Here is a 22381-nt window from a genome sequence, read left to right as displayed (position 1 = left end):
CTGAATCAATGCATCATAATTGTTGTGATAGGAAAAATAGTGGAGTTGTACCTTTGTATGCCTAGCAGCAGAGCTGAATCTAGCAGGCTTACTCTGGGATATTTCCATGTGCCTCTCTTTTCCCTTTTGCTTATCCTGATGCTTCCTGTCTTCCAGTTTATCATTGTGTAGGCTTTGTGGATGAATGGTCTGTATTAATTTTCTTTGTGATACCATTAGTCCAAAAGTGCATTTGGCAATCCACTTATGCTTGTGTGGCATGGATGCAATCCAGCTGTAAAGCCTGACAGAGTAAAATGCATTGTCATGTAGGAAGTAGAGCAAAGGGCATTTTCAGAGAGGGAGCCTTCAGTCACCTTAAGCAAGAGCTATTCACATCAATACTTAATTATCATTAATGAACTACATTTATATTGACTGTGAGCATTTTGTGTCATTTTAAGCTTCAAATTCACAATACATTGGACACTAGAGCCACTTTAAGTCTCGTGCATGCAAACTGTGCCAGAGCCATACATCAAAATGCCACTTTCCAAAAACTCTGTTCCAGAATTTGTTCCCACCACCGATAGTATTCCAATCATGTTGAATTGTTGCCATGGAGTTAAAAGTTTAGCTTATGGTGGATTCTTCATCCACCCTCTGCTGGTGATCATTGACTTTCAATAGGAGGAAAACCCAAAGCCTAACATGGACCAACTCTTACTCCAATCTGCTTTCCTCAATTTGATGAAAACACTGAATGACTGAGTCCTCCCTCCCTGTTGGTGAGCTTTACCCATTCTTTGCCCCCCATGAATTCCACTCCACTTGAAGGAGGCTTTGAACTTTTCACAACTGGTGATTCTATGTTGGGCAGCAGGCTGAGTGAGTTGGCATCTCTACTAATGCCAATCCTTGTCCTAGGCACGGAGCACTGAGGAAGGGTTGAAGGATGCAGAGCGTCTGGCTGCCCAGTATGTCCACTCCTGTGTCTGGTGGTTTGGGCCCTGGCTTCCTATTCTGAGACTTTTCCATCCAGAGACCATCGGTCCAGTGCTCCGGGTATCAGGTAGATGGTGGCAAAGAAGCTATGTGTGATTGTAGAGGGGCAGAAAAGACACACTTGCCAAGCTTGTAGAAATTACTTTTGGGGCTGTAACTCCCAGAATCCTGCCTTGGCTATGATGGCTGGAGGAGTGCTAGGAGTTGTAGACCATTTGGTAACTTTCCTAAGTTCACTTGTTAGTTGGACAAAGGGGTTCAGAGCTCTTATTTGGAGCTACTACTAAGGATGAACACCTGGTAGAGATGGCAGACTGTCCTTATTGCCAGCTCCATTCACTAAACTCAGGCTGGATCTACACTGCCATATAATCCAGTTTCTGATCTCAGATTATGTGCTTGAAACTGAAAGATCCCCCTTAGAATCACAACAAATGTATGAAATAGGATCAAAGAGCTAAAGAGCAATGGTTTTTTACTTTGAATTTGTAATAACCTATGCATGAAAAAGCTTGTTTTATAACTGCCACCACACCCCACTACACTTTGCCTGCTGTTAGTCAATGTTAATTTTCTTTTGGCATAGGTCCTTGCCCTTTCACCCTTTCTAACTGGCATAATTTAATTTATAGCTCTTATGAGACATATAGTTTTTGTCTTTAAAAAACTAACTGTTACCACCTTTTAAAACAAAAGTCAGAGGAATAAATCCTTCTGAAGTAGCAATGAGCTTCAGCATGTTGGAGCAATGTTCCTTTTTGTAAAGAGGAAGCTTTGAAAAGGAAAGGCGTGATGTTAAGCTTTCTTCATTGGATCAAAGCTAACAAGGAGGGATCCCTGCGAAGTGGTGTAATGTAAAAAAAAAAAAAAAAGGTGAAGTCTTAAATTTTATAGAAACGAGTTGGTGGGAATGTTGTAAATGCATACTCAGAATTAGTGCCCGAATTACTACTCCCGGTTGTAATTTTTTGTAAACTACAGTGCCCACCTTGTTTGAAGGCCCAAAAATCTATTAACTGCTTCATGTTATTTCGTAAAAATGGTCACTCACTATCACCACCATCATCAAAAACACTATTGTCATCTCTTATTGTATCTCACCATTCCTCCAAGAAAGCTCATAGAGTCCAAGGTGCCATACATGATTCCTCCATTTATGGTCACAGTAAAGCTGAGAGGTAAATTAGGGGGTGAGAGAGAGCAATTGGCTCAGGATCAGTGCAGGAACATCATGGCTGAAGAGTTTAACCTGTGTATCTAGCCTATCGACATAGGATAAATTTGCTGTATTAATTATCTTACCTGTTATCACCACCAACTTACATTTCACATTCTTTAATTATCCTTTACTGATGAAACTAAACTCCTAGTTAAAATTCAACATTCTAGAAAAAACCAAGGTCTGTGTGTTAATGCACAAGTGAGGCAATTTTGAACGCATAATGGAGGCTAATAATAATACTAAAATTTTGCATATCGTGTGCTAAAAGAAAAATTGATTAACTTGGAGGACTGTATCATCATTAACTATCTCCTTGCCATCATTTCTCTGCTTTCCTGCTCACAGCTCCTAATATATGACTTTTCTCTGTGTTGTCACTACATGTACCATCCTGCTCCTTGTGCATCTCCCCGGAGATTCTCGCTGCTTTTAATTTTCTGTAGCTTCACCCAGGTCCTACTTACGGCATCATCACTTTTGCTTTTCATAGAGGTCACCCCTATTGCCAATGCTAGTTGTTTAGGCCCCTTCTACACTGCCATATAATCCAGATTATCAAAGCAGATTATCCGCATTATCTGCTTTGAACAGAATTATATGAGTCTACATTGCCATATAATCCAGTTCAAAGCAGATAATCAGGATTTAACATGGCAGTGTAGATAGGGCCTTAGATGTGTGAGACAGGGAAGGAGGATAGGAGCAGCTAATAGGAAGTACAGTAGAGTCTCACTTATCTAACCTAAATGGGCCGACAGAATGTTGGATAAGCGAATATGTGGGTTAATAAGGAGGGATTAAGGAAAAGCCTATTAAACATCAAATTAGATTATGATTATACAAATTAAGCACCAAAACATCATGTTATACAACAAATTTGATAGAAAAAGTAGTTCAATACGCAGTAATTCTATGTAGTAACGAATTTAGCACCAAAATATCATGATGTATTGAAAACATTGACTACAAAAATGCGTTGGATAATCCAGAATGTTGGATAAGCGAGTGTTGGATAAGTGAGACTCTACTGTGTTGGTATAATCTCTTTCCACATGCTTCAGCAATAATGGGCTGGATCTACATTGCCATATAAAATCCAGGCTGTCTGCTTTGAACTGGATTATATGGCCATGTAGATCCAGCCATAGTCATTGTATGGGGAGACAAGGAAAGAGCTGTATATGAGCTCCCTGCTATTCAATTTCCCAGGCCCCATCAACACTGCCATATCACCCAGTTTCTGATCCCAGTTTACCTGCTTTGCACTGAATTATATGGCAGTGTAGACTCATATAATTCAGTTCAAAGCAGATAATCTAGGTTCAGATACTGGATTATATGGCAGTGTAGATCCAGACTGAGTGCCTCACTTCGCAGTTGCTCAGGATGATGAGGGAGAAGTCACGATCTTAGGCTGAGTCAATACTGCCATATAAAATCCAGATTATCTGTTTTGATAATCTGGATTATATGGCAGTGTATATGCAACCTAGGAGATATGCAGCAGTTTGCTTTTGCCTCAGCCTACTGGGAAGGGCAAGATTCTGCCCCCTCCTGTCTTCTCTCTTCCTGATGCTGATTTAGTTGGATGCAGACTACCTTTACACTTAAAACCCAATTTGCAACAATTGAAGCAGGGCGAGGTTGAAAAAGCAGTTCAAAAAGTGTTATAACTCCAGATTAATCTGTACTGTCCCTCCTGGGTTGGGGTAGTTCTATGGTATGTTTCCAAACAGAATGGTTGATAACCTTGTAATAGCTAGCTACATATCAAATATCAACTGAAACAAAATTTTCACCAAATCAAAGTAGGTGCAAAATTACCAACTTGGTTTTATTTCTAGTGTTCATAAAGTATTACGGTTAGGGAGAGGGGACTGAGAGACAGGTCTCACATTTTGGGCCAGTCTGGAAGGGCCCTGAGAGAGATAGAAAGCATTTGTCTTTGCACATAAAGATTATCTCCTTAGTGATTATAAGGTTCTGGCTGATATTCTGTTGTCATAGTTGAAATGTGACTATACAGTAAGAACCCATATCCACAGTTTCACTTACCCATGCTCTGTGGAAAATATCCTCTCTAGAAATTTGCTAGGTTCTCTAGCAGTTCTGCGATATGCTTGCCTTGGAAGACCGGGGAAAGCATGGAATATCCAGCAAATTCCTTAAAATGATTTATCCCAGAAGTTACCAGTATGTTATTTATTGACATTCAGGCATAACAATGTTTTCTGGAATTAATTGCCTATACAGTACAGGAGTGTTACTGTACTACTTTCATTGTTTTGCCTTTCTCGCCAGTTTAAGTATACTTGAATGCACTAAAAGATTATATGATGACTAGAAATATGGACAGTAAAATAATAAAACAGTAAAATGGGAAAGACTAGAGTGAATACAAATCTTGTTTTTCTCTTCCCTGCAGCTGCTGTTGCTCCCAAGGACAAACTCCTTTATGGCTTCCTGAAGCCCTGGCTTGGTAAGGTCCTCCTACTTATTTATTATACCGTTATTATTATTATTATTATTATTATTATTATTATTATTATTATTATTATTATTATATACATTATATATTGATCATTACAATTATATATTGATCATTAACAAGCATTATTTTGATGGTGTCCAGGGCTGTAGCCGAGGAGGGGATTAGGGGTTCAAACCCCCCCCCCCCCGAAATTTTTCAGGTTTAAAAAAAAAAAACCTGGTTTACTCAGGAATTTTAACTCATAACCAAATCCCCATGAGTATCCACTGAAGTTTATCTGTCTTGAGTGTCCACTTACGTTTATCGATGAAGCCTGATTTCTAAATTCACCAGCTTCTAAATTTGTTTTTTAGTGTAACAGTAAGCTAAAATCCTAATTCGCATTGATTCACATCAATAAGTGGACACATGAAGGGAGCATTACTCAGGTCCCTTATACACTGCCATATAAAATCTGGATTTTCTGTTTTGAAATGAATGATATGGCAGTGTATACCCATATCATCCAGTTCAAAGCAGATAATGTAGATTATTTTATCTGATAATCTGGATTATATGGCAGTGTAGAGGGGGCCTCAGATAGCCTTTCTATCTCCTGACAGCTATATATCCATCAGCCCTACCCAATAGTCATCCAGTGGCACAGATTCAAAATTTAGTTTTAAAGCAGAGATATATTGAATACTCCAGCATGAATTTTAAACAAGATGATTTTCCACAGAACTCTTACAATGCTTTTGTGGAACTGTAGGATTTGGGAAACAATGCCCTAGGAACCCATTGGATTGATTTCCTCTGAACTCATACCAGATAAATGCATGTAGTTTACATTTTTTGTCTAGTAAGAAGTAAAGGTAAAGGTTTTCCCCTGATGTTAAGTCCAGTCATGTCTGACTCTGGGGGTTGGTGCTCATCTCCATTTCTAAGCCGAAGAGCCGGCATTGTCCGTAGACAACTCCAAAGTCATGTGGCCAGCAAGACTGCATGGAGCACCGTTACCTTCCCGCCAGAGCGGTACCTATTGATCTACTCACATTGGCATGTTTTCGGACTGCTAGGTTGGCAGAAGCTGGAGCTAACAGCGGGCGCTCACTCCGCTCCCGGGATTTGAACCTGCGATCTTTCGGTCTGCAAGTTCAGCAGATCAGTGCTTTAACACACTTCGCCGCCGGGGCTCCTCTAGTAAGAAGTAGTAGCTGGATAATTCAGAGGATTTCTTGAGTAGGATCCGGGCCAGTGTGCAATATTTATTATTCTCTCTGTTTCATCCTTGCTATCCTATTTGACTCTAACATAAAAGTTGCACTTTTCTCTTTTTTTTTACTTCAACCAATGAAAAACTACAAGGGATGAAAAATACTTTGCTGCTCATGTCCATCCAGTGTTAATCACTGTGGAGATAGATAGATAGACGGGCAGTCAGACAGACGATATATTTGCTGTAGATCCTCCTGGAAGACCTTTTGGGGGGCTTATTTGGGATTTAGGGCAGTGGGCTAATTGCAGACCATTCTCTGACCAAAATAAACTCATAATTTCTTCTTCTCCCAGGTGATGGACTACTGCTGAGCAGTGGGAAAAAGTGGGCAAGACATCGGCGCATGCTCACTCCTGCCTTTCATTTTGATATCCTGAAGCCTTACATGAAAATCTTCAACCAGAGCACAGATATTATGCACGTGAGGTCCCCTAAAACTCCAGTGAACTCTGTGGCTATGCCCCCTCTTTGTTGTGCCTACTAGAAGAGATGGGTGTTCACTTGCATTTCAAATTCTGACACCTCGTTTAGCTGTTGGATGTCTTCCAGCAGGTTTTTCCATAGTCTTGGTGCAACTGATGAAAAAAAAAGGTCCTCTGGGTGATGGTCACCAGTCAGGTTCTGGCTGGATGGAGTACCCACCCCCCAGAGGATCTTACTGTGCGGGCTAGATTGTATGGAGTTGGAGGGCAACTGCCTTCTCAATCACCTTGTCCAAAAAAGGAATATTAGACACTGGTCTGTAATAATTAAGATCCAGGGAGGGCTTTTCCAGCAGTGATCTAACTACTGCTTCTTTTAAACAGGGTGGAAAATTCCCTTCACTAAGAGATATGTTTTATTTGAGGGCTCAAGAAAGTAGGTTGTCCTCCTTATTTGCCCCAACAGCTTGCTCACATCAACAGTACTCATGAATTCAAACTGATCTAGTGTAATCCCACTCAGAGTTGCTGGACACCTTGTTGTTGACTTTTGCTCCAATAACATAATCTAAGACAGCTCTTATGCAAGAGATTTTATCTGTGAAATGGTTATTAAAGGCATCCCACTGATCTATTGAAGGTTCTAGCAATGGAATTTGATGGGAAGGTTAAACTTACATACTTAAATATCCACACCTAATTTTGCAAGCCTCCCCTATTTTGGACACTTGAGAAATTCTGTTTCCAACTTTTACTTGCCTAGAAATTGGTCACTTGTTGCTTTTGTGCTAACTCTTCCTGCATAAGCTTCCCTTGCCCTGTGAATAAGTTTTTATTATTGCTGTCTATCCTTCCTTTGCTCATAGAAATACCAATTATTTGAAGGATCATCTTCCTCAGTTTCTGCCTTTTAATCCCTGTCTTTCTACAAGAGCCCTTCTACTTTAGTGACCCACTTCACTCTGTAAAATTTGCTTTCTTCCAGTAAGATTGACTCAGCTCTTTTTTCTTTTTCTTTTTTTGAAAGGCCAAATGGCGCAGGCTCACAACCGCAGGCCCTACTTCTATTGACATGTTTGAGCATATCAGCCTCATGACTCTGGACAGTTTACAAAAATGTGTCTTCAGCTACAACAGCAACTGCCAAGAGTGAGTAAACCAGCAAACGTAATCCTGGGTTATCTAGTTACTTTTGGAATCCCATAGATATCTTTATTTCAGAGTGGGCAACTGTGAAAAGATGGGTAACCACGTCAATCCCCCAGTAGACATTGGAGAGCTGAACCAACCCCAATTGCATCTGGGCTTCCACAAAAACCACAATTCTTTGCCCCTAAATGTCCTTTAGGGAACTGCTTCTTAAGTTGTGGGCCTTGACCCCAAATGGACTGCAGTTTGGCCATTGCTTCAACGGGAAGATTAGCTTCAAGGTTGTAGACCCATTTCATCAAAAGAAAAGGCAAGGGCTAACTGAGGAAAAAGAGGACAATTTCTCAGTGTGGATTTTTTTTCTCCCAGGGGAACGATTTCTAGCTTTGTTCTGTAGCAGGATAGCTTCTTTGTTAAACTTGGAGGAATTGGGTACAAATTAATCACTTTTGTGACCATTCAGCAAGTGGGATGATTCCTTGGTGAGATGGAAGAGTCTGCAATTCAAAATGTACATTTCCTATGACTTAGGATAATCTATATATTCAGTCATCATTTGTTCATTCATTGTGTCTTCACTTCCCAAAAGCGGTGGCAATTCTGGTTTGGTGAGAAGTATTTCTTTGAGAAATACTTAGTGGTATCCTGTAGTGCATCTTCACTACAGAACTGATTACTTTGACAGCACTTTAACTACCATGGCTCAATGCTATGGAATCATTAGATTTGTTGTTTGGTGAGGCATCAGTACTCTTTAGAATAGAAGGCTAAACAATACCTTGTAAAAGGACAGCTCCCATTATTCCATAGCATCGAGCTGTATCAATTAAAGTGGAGTTAAACTGCAATCATTCCTACAGGATAGAGATGCACCCACAGAAAAATGTAGTGAACATTGCTTAGGAGTCATAGTTATTTCAAATCAGGGGAAATGTCTGAATATTTATAAAACAAAACTAAAGCTTTATAAAACAAAATAAAAAATAGCCGGACATTTAAAATCTGAGGAGGTTGGCTCTGTTTGTAGCCTCACAAAGAGTTACATATCTACTTAAGAATGAGTCCAATAGGGTTTAGTAGGGTAGGGTTTAGTTCTGGATGATGATGATGGTAATAATAATAATAATAAATCTTTATTTGTACCCCACCACCATCTCCCCGAGGGGAGGCGGCTCACAGAAGCACTGTAAGTGCCACATATGAACAACAATACACAAGTATAAACAGATAAGCATGCCAATGATTGCAGTGTAAAGCCCACTCATAAGCAAGCTTATCTGGGAGTAAGACCCATTATAATTAAAGAGAGTTAACTCCTGAACAAGTGTATATCAGAAGTAGTATTCCAGATTTTGTTGCACTCTAACTTTCAACAGTCAGGTTGGCAAAGCTACTGTTGAAGAATGCTGGGAGTTAATGACATCAGGAGCATCACATGAGCTCACCTTGACATGATGTGCTGGGACATATTGAGGACTTTTGAAAACGATTCATTGTTAGAGGTTTTGTAGCATGAAATATTCTGAGAAATACTAGGTTAGTTTGCACATGGAAAATAATAGGACAGCCGAGGTATATGCTTATAACTGGCCCAGGTCAAAACCTGTCCATCCCCGCTCAGTTTTTTAGATGCCTGAGAAACTGCTTCTGTTGAAACTTTGTCTCTTGTTATATCCTGACAAATTGGTCTCTTTGATTCTAGGAAACCAAGTGACTATATTGCATCCATCCTTCTGCTCAGTTCTCTTGTAACACGGCGGCCACACAAACTGTACAACCATATTGACTGGATCTATTATCTGACATCAGATGGCCGCCGCTTCCGCCACGCCTGTGAAGTCGTACACCATTTCACTGCTGATGTGATCCAGAAGCGAAGAATGGCCCTTAGAGACTTGGGACAGAATGCCTCACTCAAACCCAAGCAGGAGAAAACTCTGGATTTTATTGATGTCCTGTTGATGGCCAAGGTACTAGGCATAAGAGGGGCAAGAGCAGGGAGGGCCTGGCTGCTGTCTGTGGGGCAGGCACCTTCATGAGAATAGGATTTTGCCAACTGGCTTGTGGCTGTAGAGATCCACAGAAAAGTTATTCCTATGAGGACTGGCTTATAGCAGCCACAGAGTGAAGCAGATTCTCAACATGAGACGCTGGTGCATGGAAAAGGATTGCCTCCTGCCACTAATAGTGGGTTCTGGTGAGATTCCCCAATGGTCAGGCAGCAGTCTCATCTCACCAAACACTTGGTTTTGTGTTGCAGGATGAAGAGGGGTGCCACTTGTCTGATGAAGACATTGCAGCTGAAGCGGATACCTTCATGTTTGAGGGTGAGATGCCAGACTTAGACTTCAACTGCACTATCCTCAATTACCCAGAGATAAGAAAGAAGGGATAGGATATTTGGTGGTTGGGATCCTGTTGCTCCATCACAGTGAGGGAGAGAGGATGGGATATAAAACAAAGTAAATAAAATAGACTATTTTATTTACTTTGTTTGGAGAGGAGTGTTACAATTTTTATGGAATGTTTTGCCTGGACACCCTCTTTGAACTTGAAAATATGAAGATATCTTTCTGTTTTGGTATCATGAAAGAGTTAAGAGCTTAATTTGGGTTTGTTTTTTTAAGGATCAAGTCCCTGTCCCTGAATTTTAGATGTAGGGAATACATTAAGGAATATTTTTATAAAACTACAGGATAGTAATAGACCATATTTAGGGCCTCATCAGATGGGCAAAATTGCCCGTCATATGCTGTTTTCACCCCTCTTCAGCCACAAAGCTCCCGTCCTACTTCCTCCAGCTGGGCTCTGTGGTGCAAATGAAGAGAGAGCATTGTAAGCCACTGTCGCGACAACATGGAAGGCTTCCCATGTTGCATAAGGAACAATGGGAGAAAACCAGCCAGTGGACACTTTCCCCCATGGGATGGGGTAAGGGGCAAGCCGGGTGATCCAGGGCGTGGGGTGGTGATCTAGGATCAGACACCACCGGATTCACCATGATCCGTTAATGTGATTAGGTCCTTAATCCTTTAAACCAGGGGTCCCCAAACTAAGGCCCGGGGGCCGGATGCGGTCCTCCAAGGTCATTTACCTGGCCCCTGCCCTCAGTTTTATAACATAATATTTTTATATCATTTTTAATAATATAATATATTGTATATACATATAATATTGATAATAATATAATGTTAAACAATATAATACTAATAATAATACCATATAATAATATTAATTATACATTATATATTACATATACTATTACAGTATAGTGGTATAGTTCAATATAGTAATATATATATTGCTAACATTGTGCTATGCTAATAATATAATATATTGTATGTACATACAGCTGCTCTGAGTCCCCTTCGGGGTGAGAAGGGCGGGATATAAATGTAATAAATAAATGTAGTAAATGAATAAATAAATAATTTTAGACTTAGGCTCACCCAAAGTCTGAAATGACTTGAAGGCACAACAACAATCCTACTTAACTTGACTATGTCATTGGCCAGAAGCAGGCCGACACTTCCCATTGAAATCCTGATAGGTTTATGTTGGTTAAAATTGTTTTCATTTTAAAATATTGTATTGTTCTTTCATTGTTGTTGTTGTTTTGCACTACAAATAAGACATATGCAGTGTGCACAGGAATTTGTTCGTTTTTTTTTTTTTCAAATGATAATTCGGCCCCTCCACAGTCTGAAGGATTGTGGACCGGCCCTCTGCTTTAAAAGTTTGAGGACCCCTGCTTTAAACCATTTGATCCTTTAAAAAAATTCTAAAAAGTGCATTTCCCCAAACCTCTATATCATGAATACTTTTTAAACCTTATAGAGGTTCTTCTATTTCGTTTCCAGTGAGACAGAGTATATCATAGGCACTCTACAGAGAAAGAAAGTAGACATACATAGACTATATAACTTCATTGGTCACACAAACAAGCAAAAAAGGGAAAACATTCACATATATTCTAACACTCAATTCATCATTAATTCATTCCCCATGCATTCATTACCATCCCTTCTTCCATCTCCTGGAGAAGAGAACTGAATGTGGGCTGTCTGCCACAATGTTGGATATGTAAAAAAGTCTCTTATATAGCAATTTTTTGCTGTTGTTCCAAAAAGTTGTACATGCGTGACAGATTGTTTTCAGCTAAAACAATTCTGATGACAGCAAATAGAGCTGTCATTAGAATACTTCTTTATGTTTTAAAAGCGTATGGCACTTTATTACTGTTACTCATTTCCATGATAAAGCACTTTATGAAACCTGTCCCGCTGGTTTGCTTTCAATTACTCTGATTTTATCTGCATGGATTTTAATGTATTGTTCATTATTTTATTTTGTGTATCGTTGAAATGTTTTAAGTTTTTGTCAAATATGTTGTGTCGTTGTTTCGGGCTTGTGCCTGTTGTGATCTGCCCCGAGTCCCTTCGGGGAGATGGGGCGGGATATAAAAATAAAGTTGTTTATTATTATTATTATTATTATTATTATTATTATTATTATTAAAACATTCTGACCCCATCAGTTCCAGACAAATGTTATTTTTTTTCTTCTTAAGTAAGGTGCATTGTGTTTGCTTCCTTAACTTAAAGAATCATTGTCTTTGACTATGTAAACATGTTGTTTTCAACCACAGTTAATCATTGACTCTGGTCACGTCAGCAGTTCATGAATTTTTCACTTCCTTTTGTAGTTTTCCATACTTTATTCTCAGAATGGCATTTTCAGCCTTATATAGGCCTCAATCATATACCTTTCATACAATTTCATTCAATCTACACATCATATTTGTCACATCTACCCAGGCACATATATTTATTCCATTTGTAAGAGAGATTTTAGTTCAAAAGTGTATGGCTTGATGATTGAGTGCCGTGGCTGCAGTGGGCTGGCAGTGTTCTCTGTACATGCCTGCATTTACTATCCCTCTCTATCTGTATGTGTTTCACTGTCATTTTCATATTTTAGGCCATGACACTACAGCAAGCGGCTTGTCTTGGGTGCTATACAATTTGGCCCAACACCCACACTACCAAGACCAGTGCCGGGAGGAAATCCAGGAACTGTTGCATGACCGGGACATAGAAGAAATTGAATGGTAATGAACTGTAGGGCCTAGTTTGAAATTGATAGATTATGGTGGACTTGAGGCCAGATGTTGAATATTTAGCTAGAAGAAGGATTAGCTCTTCCACACACACTAAACAAAGTGAACTAAGATGGTATGATAGAAATTACTTTTTTAAACTATTACTTCCAGATCCACCAATATGGCTGCTGCCAATATCAGAGAAGAGGACACTGATCAACTATTGGCATCATGAGAGAAATATAACTGGCTAAATTACAAAGGGGGGTATTGTTAGAAACAAGAAGATACTTACAGTCGCTTTCTAGAGGAGCTACAATCTGTGTTTTGTTGTTCGTTAGTACAGTACAAGCAAACAAAGATATTTTTGTTCAGGTTAGTCTTCGGCATGCCAACTGGTCATATCTATTTATTGGTGTATTGTTAATTCTATTTTAACATACTTTGTTTTTATGTTTGACTCCCAATTGGTTGTTTTAATAATTACAATCAGCTCTCCACATTTGCAAGTCTTGCTTTTGTGAAGTTGATTATTCTCTCTCAGAATCTCTAGGTCCTCCAGTGTAATTCTAAGATCAAAATGTGTGTTTTTAAATGTGTGTTTTTTGTTCTGTTTTCAATCAATTGTTTCTCCCAATTGAACATAGGTTTTTAAAGCAATCATTTCTGGCAGAAAGTCAGTATAAATCAAATTAATAAGCAACTTGTCCTCCAAACCATATTAGTCATAGAAGAGATAGCCACTAACATAAATCTAGTGTATCAATAAAGATTTCTACTAGGCAGTACACAACCCATTTCTGTCATCTATATCATTCACCTCAGGATCCTGTGGGGTGTTTTGTCCCTTAAACTCAGACCATCACAAGCGGAGCTCTTTTTGAAGCAAAGGTTTCTAGTGAAACCCCAAGAAATTTTTCTATATTATATTAAAATATATATATATATATATATCACAGGCATGGGCAAACTTTTTTTTAAATTATGTTTATTAGAGTTCTCCTTATGCATAAAATAAAAATAAATTAACTATGGGGAACCTGGGAAAGGGAGGAGGAAAAGGGATAGGTAAATAAAAGGGAGAGCAAGAAGAAGCAAGAAACAAAAGGGGCGAAGGGACAAAAAGTCGAAAGGGGGCGGGGTAGAGGTCTATTAGGAGTCCCACATTTTAATTTCCGATCTTCTTCCTTGTGTTTGTGTTCCTTCCATGGGCAAACTTTTTGATGCATTGCTTTTTAAAATTTGACGGATGGGCCGGACCAGTGGCAGATGGATGGAGAGTGTATGTGTGAACTAATTGAAAAAAAACATGAACAAATTTCTATGCACACAGCACATCAAAAAGGGCTCTACCTGTGATGGTCCGAGGAACAAAGAGAAGGGAAAGCCCCCTATGCGCTTAGAGAGAGAGGGGGAAGGAGGAAGAAAGCACACTAAACTGCTGCTCTAGAATGTACATTTATCAACCAATTTAGACCAAATGTGATATTTACATTTAGTTTAAATCCCAAATATTCTGGGTAAGTTTGAGACCAGTTGGCAAAACCAGGTTTTATAATAAAATGAACATTTTTCTGCTTTTGATCCATATTGTATGGAACTTGGTGTCAAATAAATTTGATAGTTAAAATGTTCTCTTTCATATGAAGCATGAATGAAATTATTATGGGTGCCATCAACTAAATTCCCTTCCTATAATATGTATTGCTCTACATTGGGCAGAATTAGCATTCTCAAAAATGCTGCTGTTGTCATTGCCCCCTCCTTCCCTCTTTGTAGAAAGAGAGATCAGCAGTTAAGAGCCGTCTTATAGTACAGAAGATATCTCTTTGAAGACCTGCAATGGTCCCATGTTTGCAGCATCCCCTCCCCTAGTGGAATCATAGAATTAGAAGAGACCATAAAGGCCATCAAACACCTTTCTGCCATGCAGGGATACAAAATCTAAGCAGCCCAATAGATGGCCATCCAACCTCTATTTAAAGAGAAGAAGGCTGCACTACACTTCAAAACATACTGCCCAACAGCTCTTGCCACTTGGAAGTTCTTCCTAATGTTTAGGAGTACAGTAGAGTCTCACTTATCCAACATAAATGGGCCGGCAAAGTGTTGGATAAGCAAATATGTTGGATAATAAGGAGGCATTAAGGAAAAGCCTATTAAACATCAAATTAGTTTATGATTTTACAAATTAAGCACCAAAACATCATGTTATACAACAAATTTGACAGAAAAAGTAGTTCAATACGCAGTAATACTATTTAGTAATTACTGTATTTATGAATTTAGCAGCAAAATATCATGCTATATTGAAAACATTGACTACAGAAATGTGTTGGATAATCCAGAACATTGGATAAGCAAGTATTGGATAAGTAAGACTCTACTGTAATTTGTTTTCCTGTAGTTTGAATCCAGTGCTCTGTGTCTTAGTCTCTGGAGAGGCAGAAAACAAGCTTGACCCTTCCTCAGTATGACATTTTTTCAAATATTTAAACATGGCTAACATATACCAATAATAGAATATATTGCATATGCATATAATATTGATAATAATATTATAATAGAACACAATATAATAATAATAACACATTATTATAATTGTATATTTATATTACATGTAATATTACTAATAATATTAAAATATAATGTTATAGTACAATATAGTAATATATAATGCATATATTGTGCTATGTTAATAATATAATATCTTGTATGTAAGCCGCCCTGAGTCCTCTTTGGGGTGAGAAGGGCGGGATATAAATGTTGCTAATAATAAATAATAATAAATATCTCTTCTTAACTTCCTCTTCTCCAAAGTAAATATACCCATCTCTTTAAACTGCTCCTCATTGGCATGGCTTCCAGACTGCCTTGCAGCTAGGAAGAGAGGAGGAATTGCTAACTAATACCATATGCATTGATGTTCATGTGCCAAGTCTGATGCTTGGTCCCCTTTCTCTTCTCAGGGAAGACCTCTCCCAGATGCCCTTCACCACCATGTGCATCAAGGAGAGCTTGCGCCTCCACCCCGCAGTCACAGCCATTTCTCGAAGCTGCAATGAGGATGTGAAATTGCCTAGCGGACAGATTATCCCCAAAGGTATCTATCCAGAGAGGGGCCTGGTATACCCTTTGTTTCTTGGTGGACTCTCTTTTCTCCTTCATCTTGAAGGAGTAGCAATCAGTATCTGCATGAAGGAGCTGCTGGCTATAATATTTTTACACTGTTAGCATGACATTGTGTAAGCAGGTGAAACGAAGTGAATGTTAGTATTTCAAATCATCCTGTGTTTTAGAAGGTAGGTTGACTATGGCTTATTCACACTTACGTTATGAATCCTTCACTACATTACTTCATGTGAAGTGCTTGTTTTCCTTTTTCATAAGCTGTGACATATAATTTCACTGCAACTGACTTTATCCGATTATTCTTGACAACATCCCAACTTTCCTCCAAGGAGCTCTAATTGGGGATACATGGCTTTCTTCTCCCACCTCACTTTTCCCTCGCAATTGTGTGAGGTAGCTCAGGCTGAGAGAAAGGGAGAGTGCAACTTGCCAGGCAGGCACAATGTGACCCAGTAGGTCTAATGGATGATCCTCAAATGTCTGCAAGATATGAGCCAAAAGCATGCCACTTCCAAACCAAAAGTGGGAAGAAACAGAAGGATGCTCTTCACAATTATGATTGTGAATGAGGAATTACAGAGAAACCCATGCATATTAAGGGCTCAAACTACACATTAGATGTTTTACTTCTCTCTTGAAAAACTGAAAATTGCAAGATGTGCTGTCATTCTTTCTATGTTTATTCCCCTTCCCATGCAAATGTGAGTAGATCAATAGGTACCACTCCGGCGGGAAGGTAACGGCGTTCCATGCAGTCATGCCGGCCACATGACCTTGGAGGTGTCTACGGACAATGCTGGCTCTTCGGCTTAGAAATGGAGATGAGCACCAACCCCTAGAGTCGGACACGACTGGACTTAACGTCAGGGGAAACCTTTACCTTTACCTTTACCTTCCCCTTCCCAATGATTCTGTTTCACTGTTCGCCTCTTGATGGAGCAACAAAATACAAACTTTCATTATTCTTCCCTCCGCAGGGGTCATTTGCCTCATCAGTATATATGGCACCCATCACAATCCTGCTGTGTGGCCAGAGCCCGAGGTACTGTTTCACAATCTTCAGTAATCCTAGTTTGTTCTGTCTCTGGTTTGAATACTCAGTGTACATTCTTGTATTGACCCAGGGAAGTGAGACTATTTTGTTTTCAGTTGCTAACCATTCCTTTCTCTTTAGCAGTTTACAAGTATTATTGCCTTACATTTATGAATTGTTCATTTCTTAAAAGAAGATACTGCACTTTACATTTCAATTAAAAAGTCTCTTTCTCTCCTCTTTTCTCTCTGCTGTTTCCAGTAGAATATGCTCATTTCAAGGATAAATCATTCTGTCTTGGTACTTACCATTAATTACTGTATATACTCGAGTATAAGCCGACCCGAATATAAGCTCAGGCACCTAATTTTACCACAAAAAAACTCCAGTATAAGCCGAGATACCAATAAAATTACATTAATTGAGGCCTCAGTAGTTTAAATGTTTTTGAATCTTTACATCAAACTGTAATTTAAGATATGACTGTTCAACTCTGATTAAATTATTATTTTCATCTTCTTCAATGTAAATGGGCTTATGTATCCTTTTAATAATAATAGAGTGAAATAATAAATGTAATAATAAATGTAGCAAAATAAATGTAATAATAGAGTAATAAATGTATTAATAATAAAAATAGAGTAAAATAAATGTAAAAGTAACAACAATAATAGAGTAAAATAATAAATGTAATAATAATTAATAGAGTAAAATAATAAATGTAACAATACCAATAATAATAGAGAAAAATAATAAATATACCATATATATTTGAGTATAAGCCGACCTGAATATAAGCCCACCAGGACCCTCACCCGAGTATAAGCCAAGGAGGTTTTTTTAGTCCTAAAAAATGGCTGAAAAACTAGGCTTATACTCGAGTATATACAGTATGTAGTCCAAAATACGTTAATTTCTACTGCTTTCTTTTTCTCCTCTTCCTCCTTGGATGTAGATTTCTTGACATTCTCTGCTCTTAATTGGACATTAACTCCGAAGGTTATAAAGGGTGTAAAAAAGGTGAACATAAAGCATAATAAATCAATAAAATTTGATTTTTTTTTTACTGGAAAAAAAGCAGCCACAACAAATGTTTGTGCCATTCCCTCTCCTCCCCAGCACGTTGCTTTTTTGGAGATGCGGTGTTCTTCCCACAGGGAATTCTGTAGGTCTTCAACTCCTCCTATGCAGCTACTGCTGATCAGTTTTGGAAAATGGCATTCATAACCTTTTGGAAAACACCATTTGGAGATCGTAACTTTTAGAAAAGTATGACCTTTCAGAGAAGAGCCAAAAATGCTTTAGAGTAAAATCTTTTCTTGTGGTATACAATCATGGCAATGGTTTCAGTTGTTAGACTGAATAACCTGTTATCTCCGATCTGTTAGGAAAACAGAGATTTGCCAGTGCATAAAAACAGCAGAGCTTCAGGAGTGTTTTTCAGTGCTTCCATAAAACAACTTGTTCTATATCATGCACTCAGGAGACAAAAATGAAGTAGACTTTGATACAAAAAATAACATATTTGGTTTACTCACAACCTTCATGTGTTCCACATACACAGGTACAAAACTTATTAGTCCAGTTTCAGATATGTTTGAGATTATTCTCTGTGCCATCTGGCCAGGGCATCTCTCTTACAGCCAAACAGCTATCAACAGGTAACATAGTCAAAAGGAGAAAGAAGAGGGGGGGGGGGAGAGAGAGAGAAGAGCAGTGGTTCTCAACCTGTGGGTCCCCAGGTGTGTTGGCCTACAACTCCCAGAAATCCCAGCCAGTTTATCAGCTGTTATGATTTCTGGGAGTTGAAGGCCAAAATATCTGGAGACCCACAGGTTGAAAACCACTGCCTTAAAGGGAGCAGATAGATCTCTCCAGCTGGTCTCAGCTGCAATGTTCAAGCTTTTGTAATCAGTTGCTAACAAGATGTCTAGCTTCACAAATTACTGCAGTTTCAGCATAATTTCCAAAAAAGCACAAATCATACATCATAAAGCAGCAGCATCAAAAGTACAGAGACTGAATATAAGTGTTAAATTAAACAACATAGTCTGAATAGTTTTTATAATTCTTCTGAAAAGTATTTGCACTTGCAACTAGGACAACAGAAGAACCAGAATATGGTTTCATGGGAGCTGTTGTTTTCTTTCTTTCAGACACTATTATGAGGCCCCTTTCTATATTATACATTCGTTTTTTCCCAGCATCCATTCCCTCAGTGCGCCTTCCTATGGGAATGCTAGTATGCCTATCTTATGCTTGCATTTGACACGTGATTAATTTCGTGTCATAGTAATTTCCTTACATACACACTCTGTAATTTTTAGCCACATAGTTTCCTCGCTGTCTGATGTTGGGCTGTTCGAGCTCTTTGGTACTCTGTAAATTGGGACTCTTAGGAAAGCCTGTGAAAATGCTCAGCCATAGAAAAACTTAATGTCTCATTCTCTGGGAACTCACCTAAATTCTGCTTTTTCCCAGCCTCGTGGAACTTGTTTTTGAAATCTGTTGTTGTTCTCACAGATTTATAACCCACACCGCTTTGATCCAGCAGCCTCAAAACAACAGTCCCCCCTGGCCTTCGTCCCCTTCTCTGCAGGACCGAGGTGAGCAGGAATTCACAGGTTGCCAAAAATATAGTCTATGGAGTGAGTCTTTCAGTCAATGCTGGTGTCCCTGTCAGTGAGGCAATGATTGTCAACCCCGACTTAAAGGAACTAAGGCACAGAAATTATATCAGGAATAGGTTCAGTGCCTTGAAAGTTCAGACCGAAGTCCAGAGTAGATTAAGATTCCTTCTTCATGTATACACATTAATACAGAAGTTCAGAGTCACCAGTGTTGTGCGTCTCCTGGCCTTTTAGCAAGGTTTTGATTGTTTTAGTTTACAAATGTAAAACTATATACACAGTATGGGCAGGTAGATGTTGAAAGGGTATTAAAAATGTGCAGTTCAATTATTCAAGTTGGCAAAGGTTATGTTATTTTAGCAGAGATAAAAAGTGACTGATAATGATGTGAAACACATTCATTTCTCCTCTCACAGTTTAAAAAAAAAAACACTCAGTGAACTCCAGAGCTACTCTCCATTGCATAGATTCACCAGTGTTTTGCTGTTGAAGAAAATGTATTTATTATTAATCATTTAAAACATTTATATGTCACCCTTCTCACCCCAAAGGGAACACAGGGTGGAGCACAACATATATAGGGCAAGCACGCCACATAAAATAATTATAAATATACACAAAAATTAACATCAGTTATATCATTCTAGAACATGGTAGAGGAAGCTTCTCCTGACAGACAGAAGTTGAAAGTATTGCGGCAGGGTGACACTAGTAAATATACAATTGCTCAACACAATTATAACAATTATATATACAGTTATAAAAGGGGCTGCAGTGGCACAGTGGGTTAAACTGCTAAGCTGCAGAACTTGCTGATTGGAAGGCCGACGGTTTGAATTCGTAGATGGGGTGAGCTCCTGTTGTTATCCCCAGCTTCTGCCAACCTAGCAGTTCGAAAAAGTGCAAATGTGAGTAGATCAATAGTTACCGCTTAGGCAGGAAGTTAACAGCGCTCCATGTAGTCATACTGGCCACATGACCTTGGTGGCATCTATGGACAACACCGGCTCTTCGGCTTAGAAATGGAGTTGAGCACCATACAGCAGAGTCGGACAACTTTACCTTTTCTTTATAATTATAACAGAAATTATCCAGAGAAAATAGAAAAAGTACAATATAAACAAACTGTCCAATACATGTAATCCAAATATACAAGTGTCTAAAACAATATTAAACTAAAATCCCAAAAGCTTCGGAAAACAAGGAAGTTTTTCATTGAGATTTAAAAATACAGTAATGAGGAAAGGAGCTGCCCAAAGTGCTGAAGCCTATGTCTCAGAGATTCTCGATGAAAACCTGGACTAGATTTATCCTCCCACTGACATGGAAGCCACCAGATACCATTCTTTGTGGTCTGATCATGTCATCAACCAATATGGATCATTTTTTTAAAATGCTAGTAAAATTAGCTGGTGGATTCAGCAAGGTAGTGGTCAAGACCAAAATTATTGATCTTCAAGGAATGAAAATTATTTGTGGAGCTTGTTTCCAAATAGTATTAAATCCATTTGAACCAATTTTGCAGGAATTAAAAGAAGGTGCTGAGAATGTGCATTTTTGCTGTACATTAGATACATTTGATAGTTTTGATACGTACATAATATTCTACTCCTAGCCAATGGTGTACTGCCACTGATAACTCATATTTCCATTTTGGAAGGATTTGGTACCCATTGGAAACAAACTCCATATTTGGATTTGTTATAGTAATGTGCAGAAGACCACTTGTTGACTTGAAAAAGGCATGTGTAAAATACAAATCCTCCATTATTTGGTCTCCAGAACTACTTGCAGCCCTGCACTCTTAATAAGCATATCAGATGACATGTCATGAGGATTTTTTCTCCCCTTCCCTTAAGGCATCAAACTGTCATGACGTGTGACTCTTCAGAAGAAAAAGTGGGTGGGAATTATAAACTCAGGACACTGTGCAGATTTGCCCTAAAAACTCCTGAATTGAAAAACATCACAGACTAGATACTGAGCCATCTATAATTTGTTCTTCATGAAAAGGCTTTCTGTGGCTTTTCCCTTTAGGAGTAACATACAAGCGTCACCATCTCATGGTTTCTTTTCAGAGTAGAACACCAGCTTCTTTTATCCCCTTTTGGTGCTAGGATATGGCATTTCCCATAAAACGTACCTTTCTCCTCTTTGCAGGAACTGCATTGGACAGAACTTTGCCATGGCAGAGCTGAAAGTGACTTTAGCTCTGACATTGCTCCGGTTTGTGGTGCGTCTGGATAAAAGCCAGACTGTACGGCGCAAACCAGAATTAATCCTGAGAGCTGAGAATGGGCTGTGGCTGCAGGTGGAACCTCTGCCGGCCGAGCCTTGACAAGGAAGCACTCGCTATCGAACCACCAACACGCAACTGGAAGTTTTAGCACTGGATCTGCACAGAGGATTTGTGGTGGTTGGGAGCTTTGTGCCTAAACTAAAGCAGCACACGAGAGTGGGACCATATTGTTTGTGCATCACTGTGCCCTCCTTACCATTGCTCCTTAGCTCTGATATTATGATGGAGACAGACACATTCTAACAGTTGTCTTACTATATTAAAGCCTTACAAGTTGCACCAGTGAAAACATAATTTGCCATTATTTTAAACTTACAACAGTACTTTTTGCGTCATATTGGCTGGAAAGCTCTAACCTAACCATAGTTTTGGTTGTAAAGGATGATATCTTAAGTCTAATATTCCAAAAACTATTGTTTTTAAGTCACTTTTGTTTGAGAAAGAGAGAACATAATACTAAAGCAATACTAAAACAAGCAAAATGTTGTGATATATAATAACAAAGCTATACAGCTACATTGTAGTTACAATTGCAAAACTACAACTTGCACAAAACACAAAAATAATACATAGAGATACACACAAGGACTAAAGAAACAAACAAAAAGTAAACAAACACTTGCTTGTCTGATGGTTTCATCTCTTATTATTCTACACCCT

General features: G+C 38.8%; 1 protein-coding gene across 8 annotated transcripts in view; it reads left to right on the top strand.

Annotated features, from left to right (window-relative positions):
• Positions 1–22000, top strand: part of LOC100561551 (ultra-long-chain fatty acid omega-hydroxylase) — a 40220-nt gene extending 18220 nt beyond the window's left edge. For 4 of the 8 annotated variants that reach the window (XM_062971418.1, XM_062971421.1, XM_062971420.1 and 1 more), the window contains 11 exons: positions 907–1051; positions 4632–4685; positions 6249–6376; positions 7405–7526; positions 9229–9496; positions 9787–9853; positions 12507–12636; positions 15597–15730; positions 16737–16801; positions 19316–19398; positions 21583–22000. In XM_062971418.1, the coding sequence (XP_062827488.1) occupies positions 907–1051; positions 4632–4685; positions 6249–6376; positions 7405–7526; positions 9229–9496; positions 9787–9853; positions 12507–12636; positions 15597–15730; positions 16737–16801; positions 19316–19398; positions 21583–21760 (1374 nt within the window). In that variant the 3' untranslated portion in view covers positions 21761–22000. The remainder of the gene's footprint in view (positions 1–906; positions 1052–4631; positions 4686–6248; positions 6377–7404; positions 7527–9228; positions 9497–9786; positions 9854–12506; positions 12637–15596; positions 15731–16736; positions 16802–19315; positions 19399–21582) is intronic. The other 4 variants (XM_016991156.2, XM_062971419.1, XM_062971422.1 and 1 more) reach the window with 1 other exon arrangement.
• The last annotated feature ends 381 nt before the right edge of the window (positions 22001–22381 follow it).

Source organism: Anolis carolinensis, chromosome 2 (genome assembly GCF_035594765.1).
Source record: "Anolis carolinensis isolate JA03-04 chromosome 2, rAnoCar3.1.pri, whole genome shotgun sequence".
Classification (NCBI taxonomy): Eukaryota; Metazoa; Chordata; class Lepidosauria; order Squamata; family Dactyloidae; genus Anolis; species Anolis carolinensis.
This window is presented reverse-complemented; position numbering and strand designations above follow the sequence as displayed.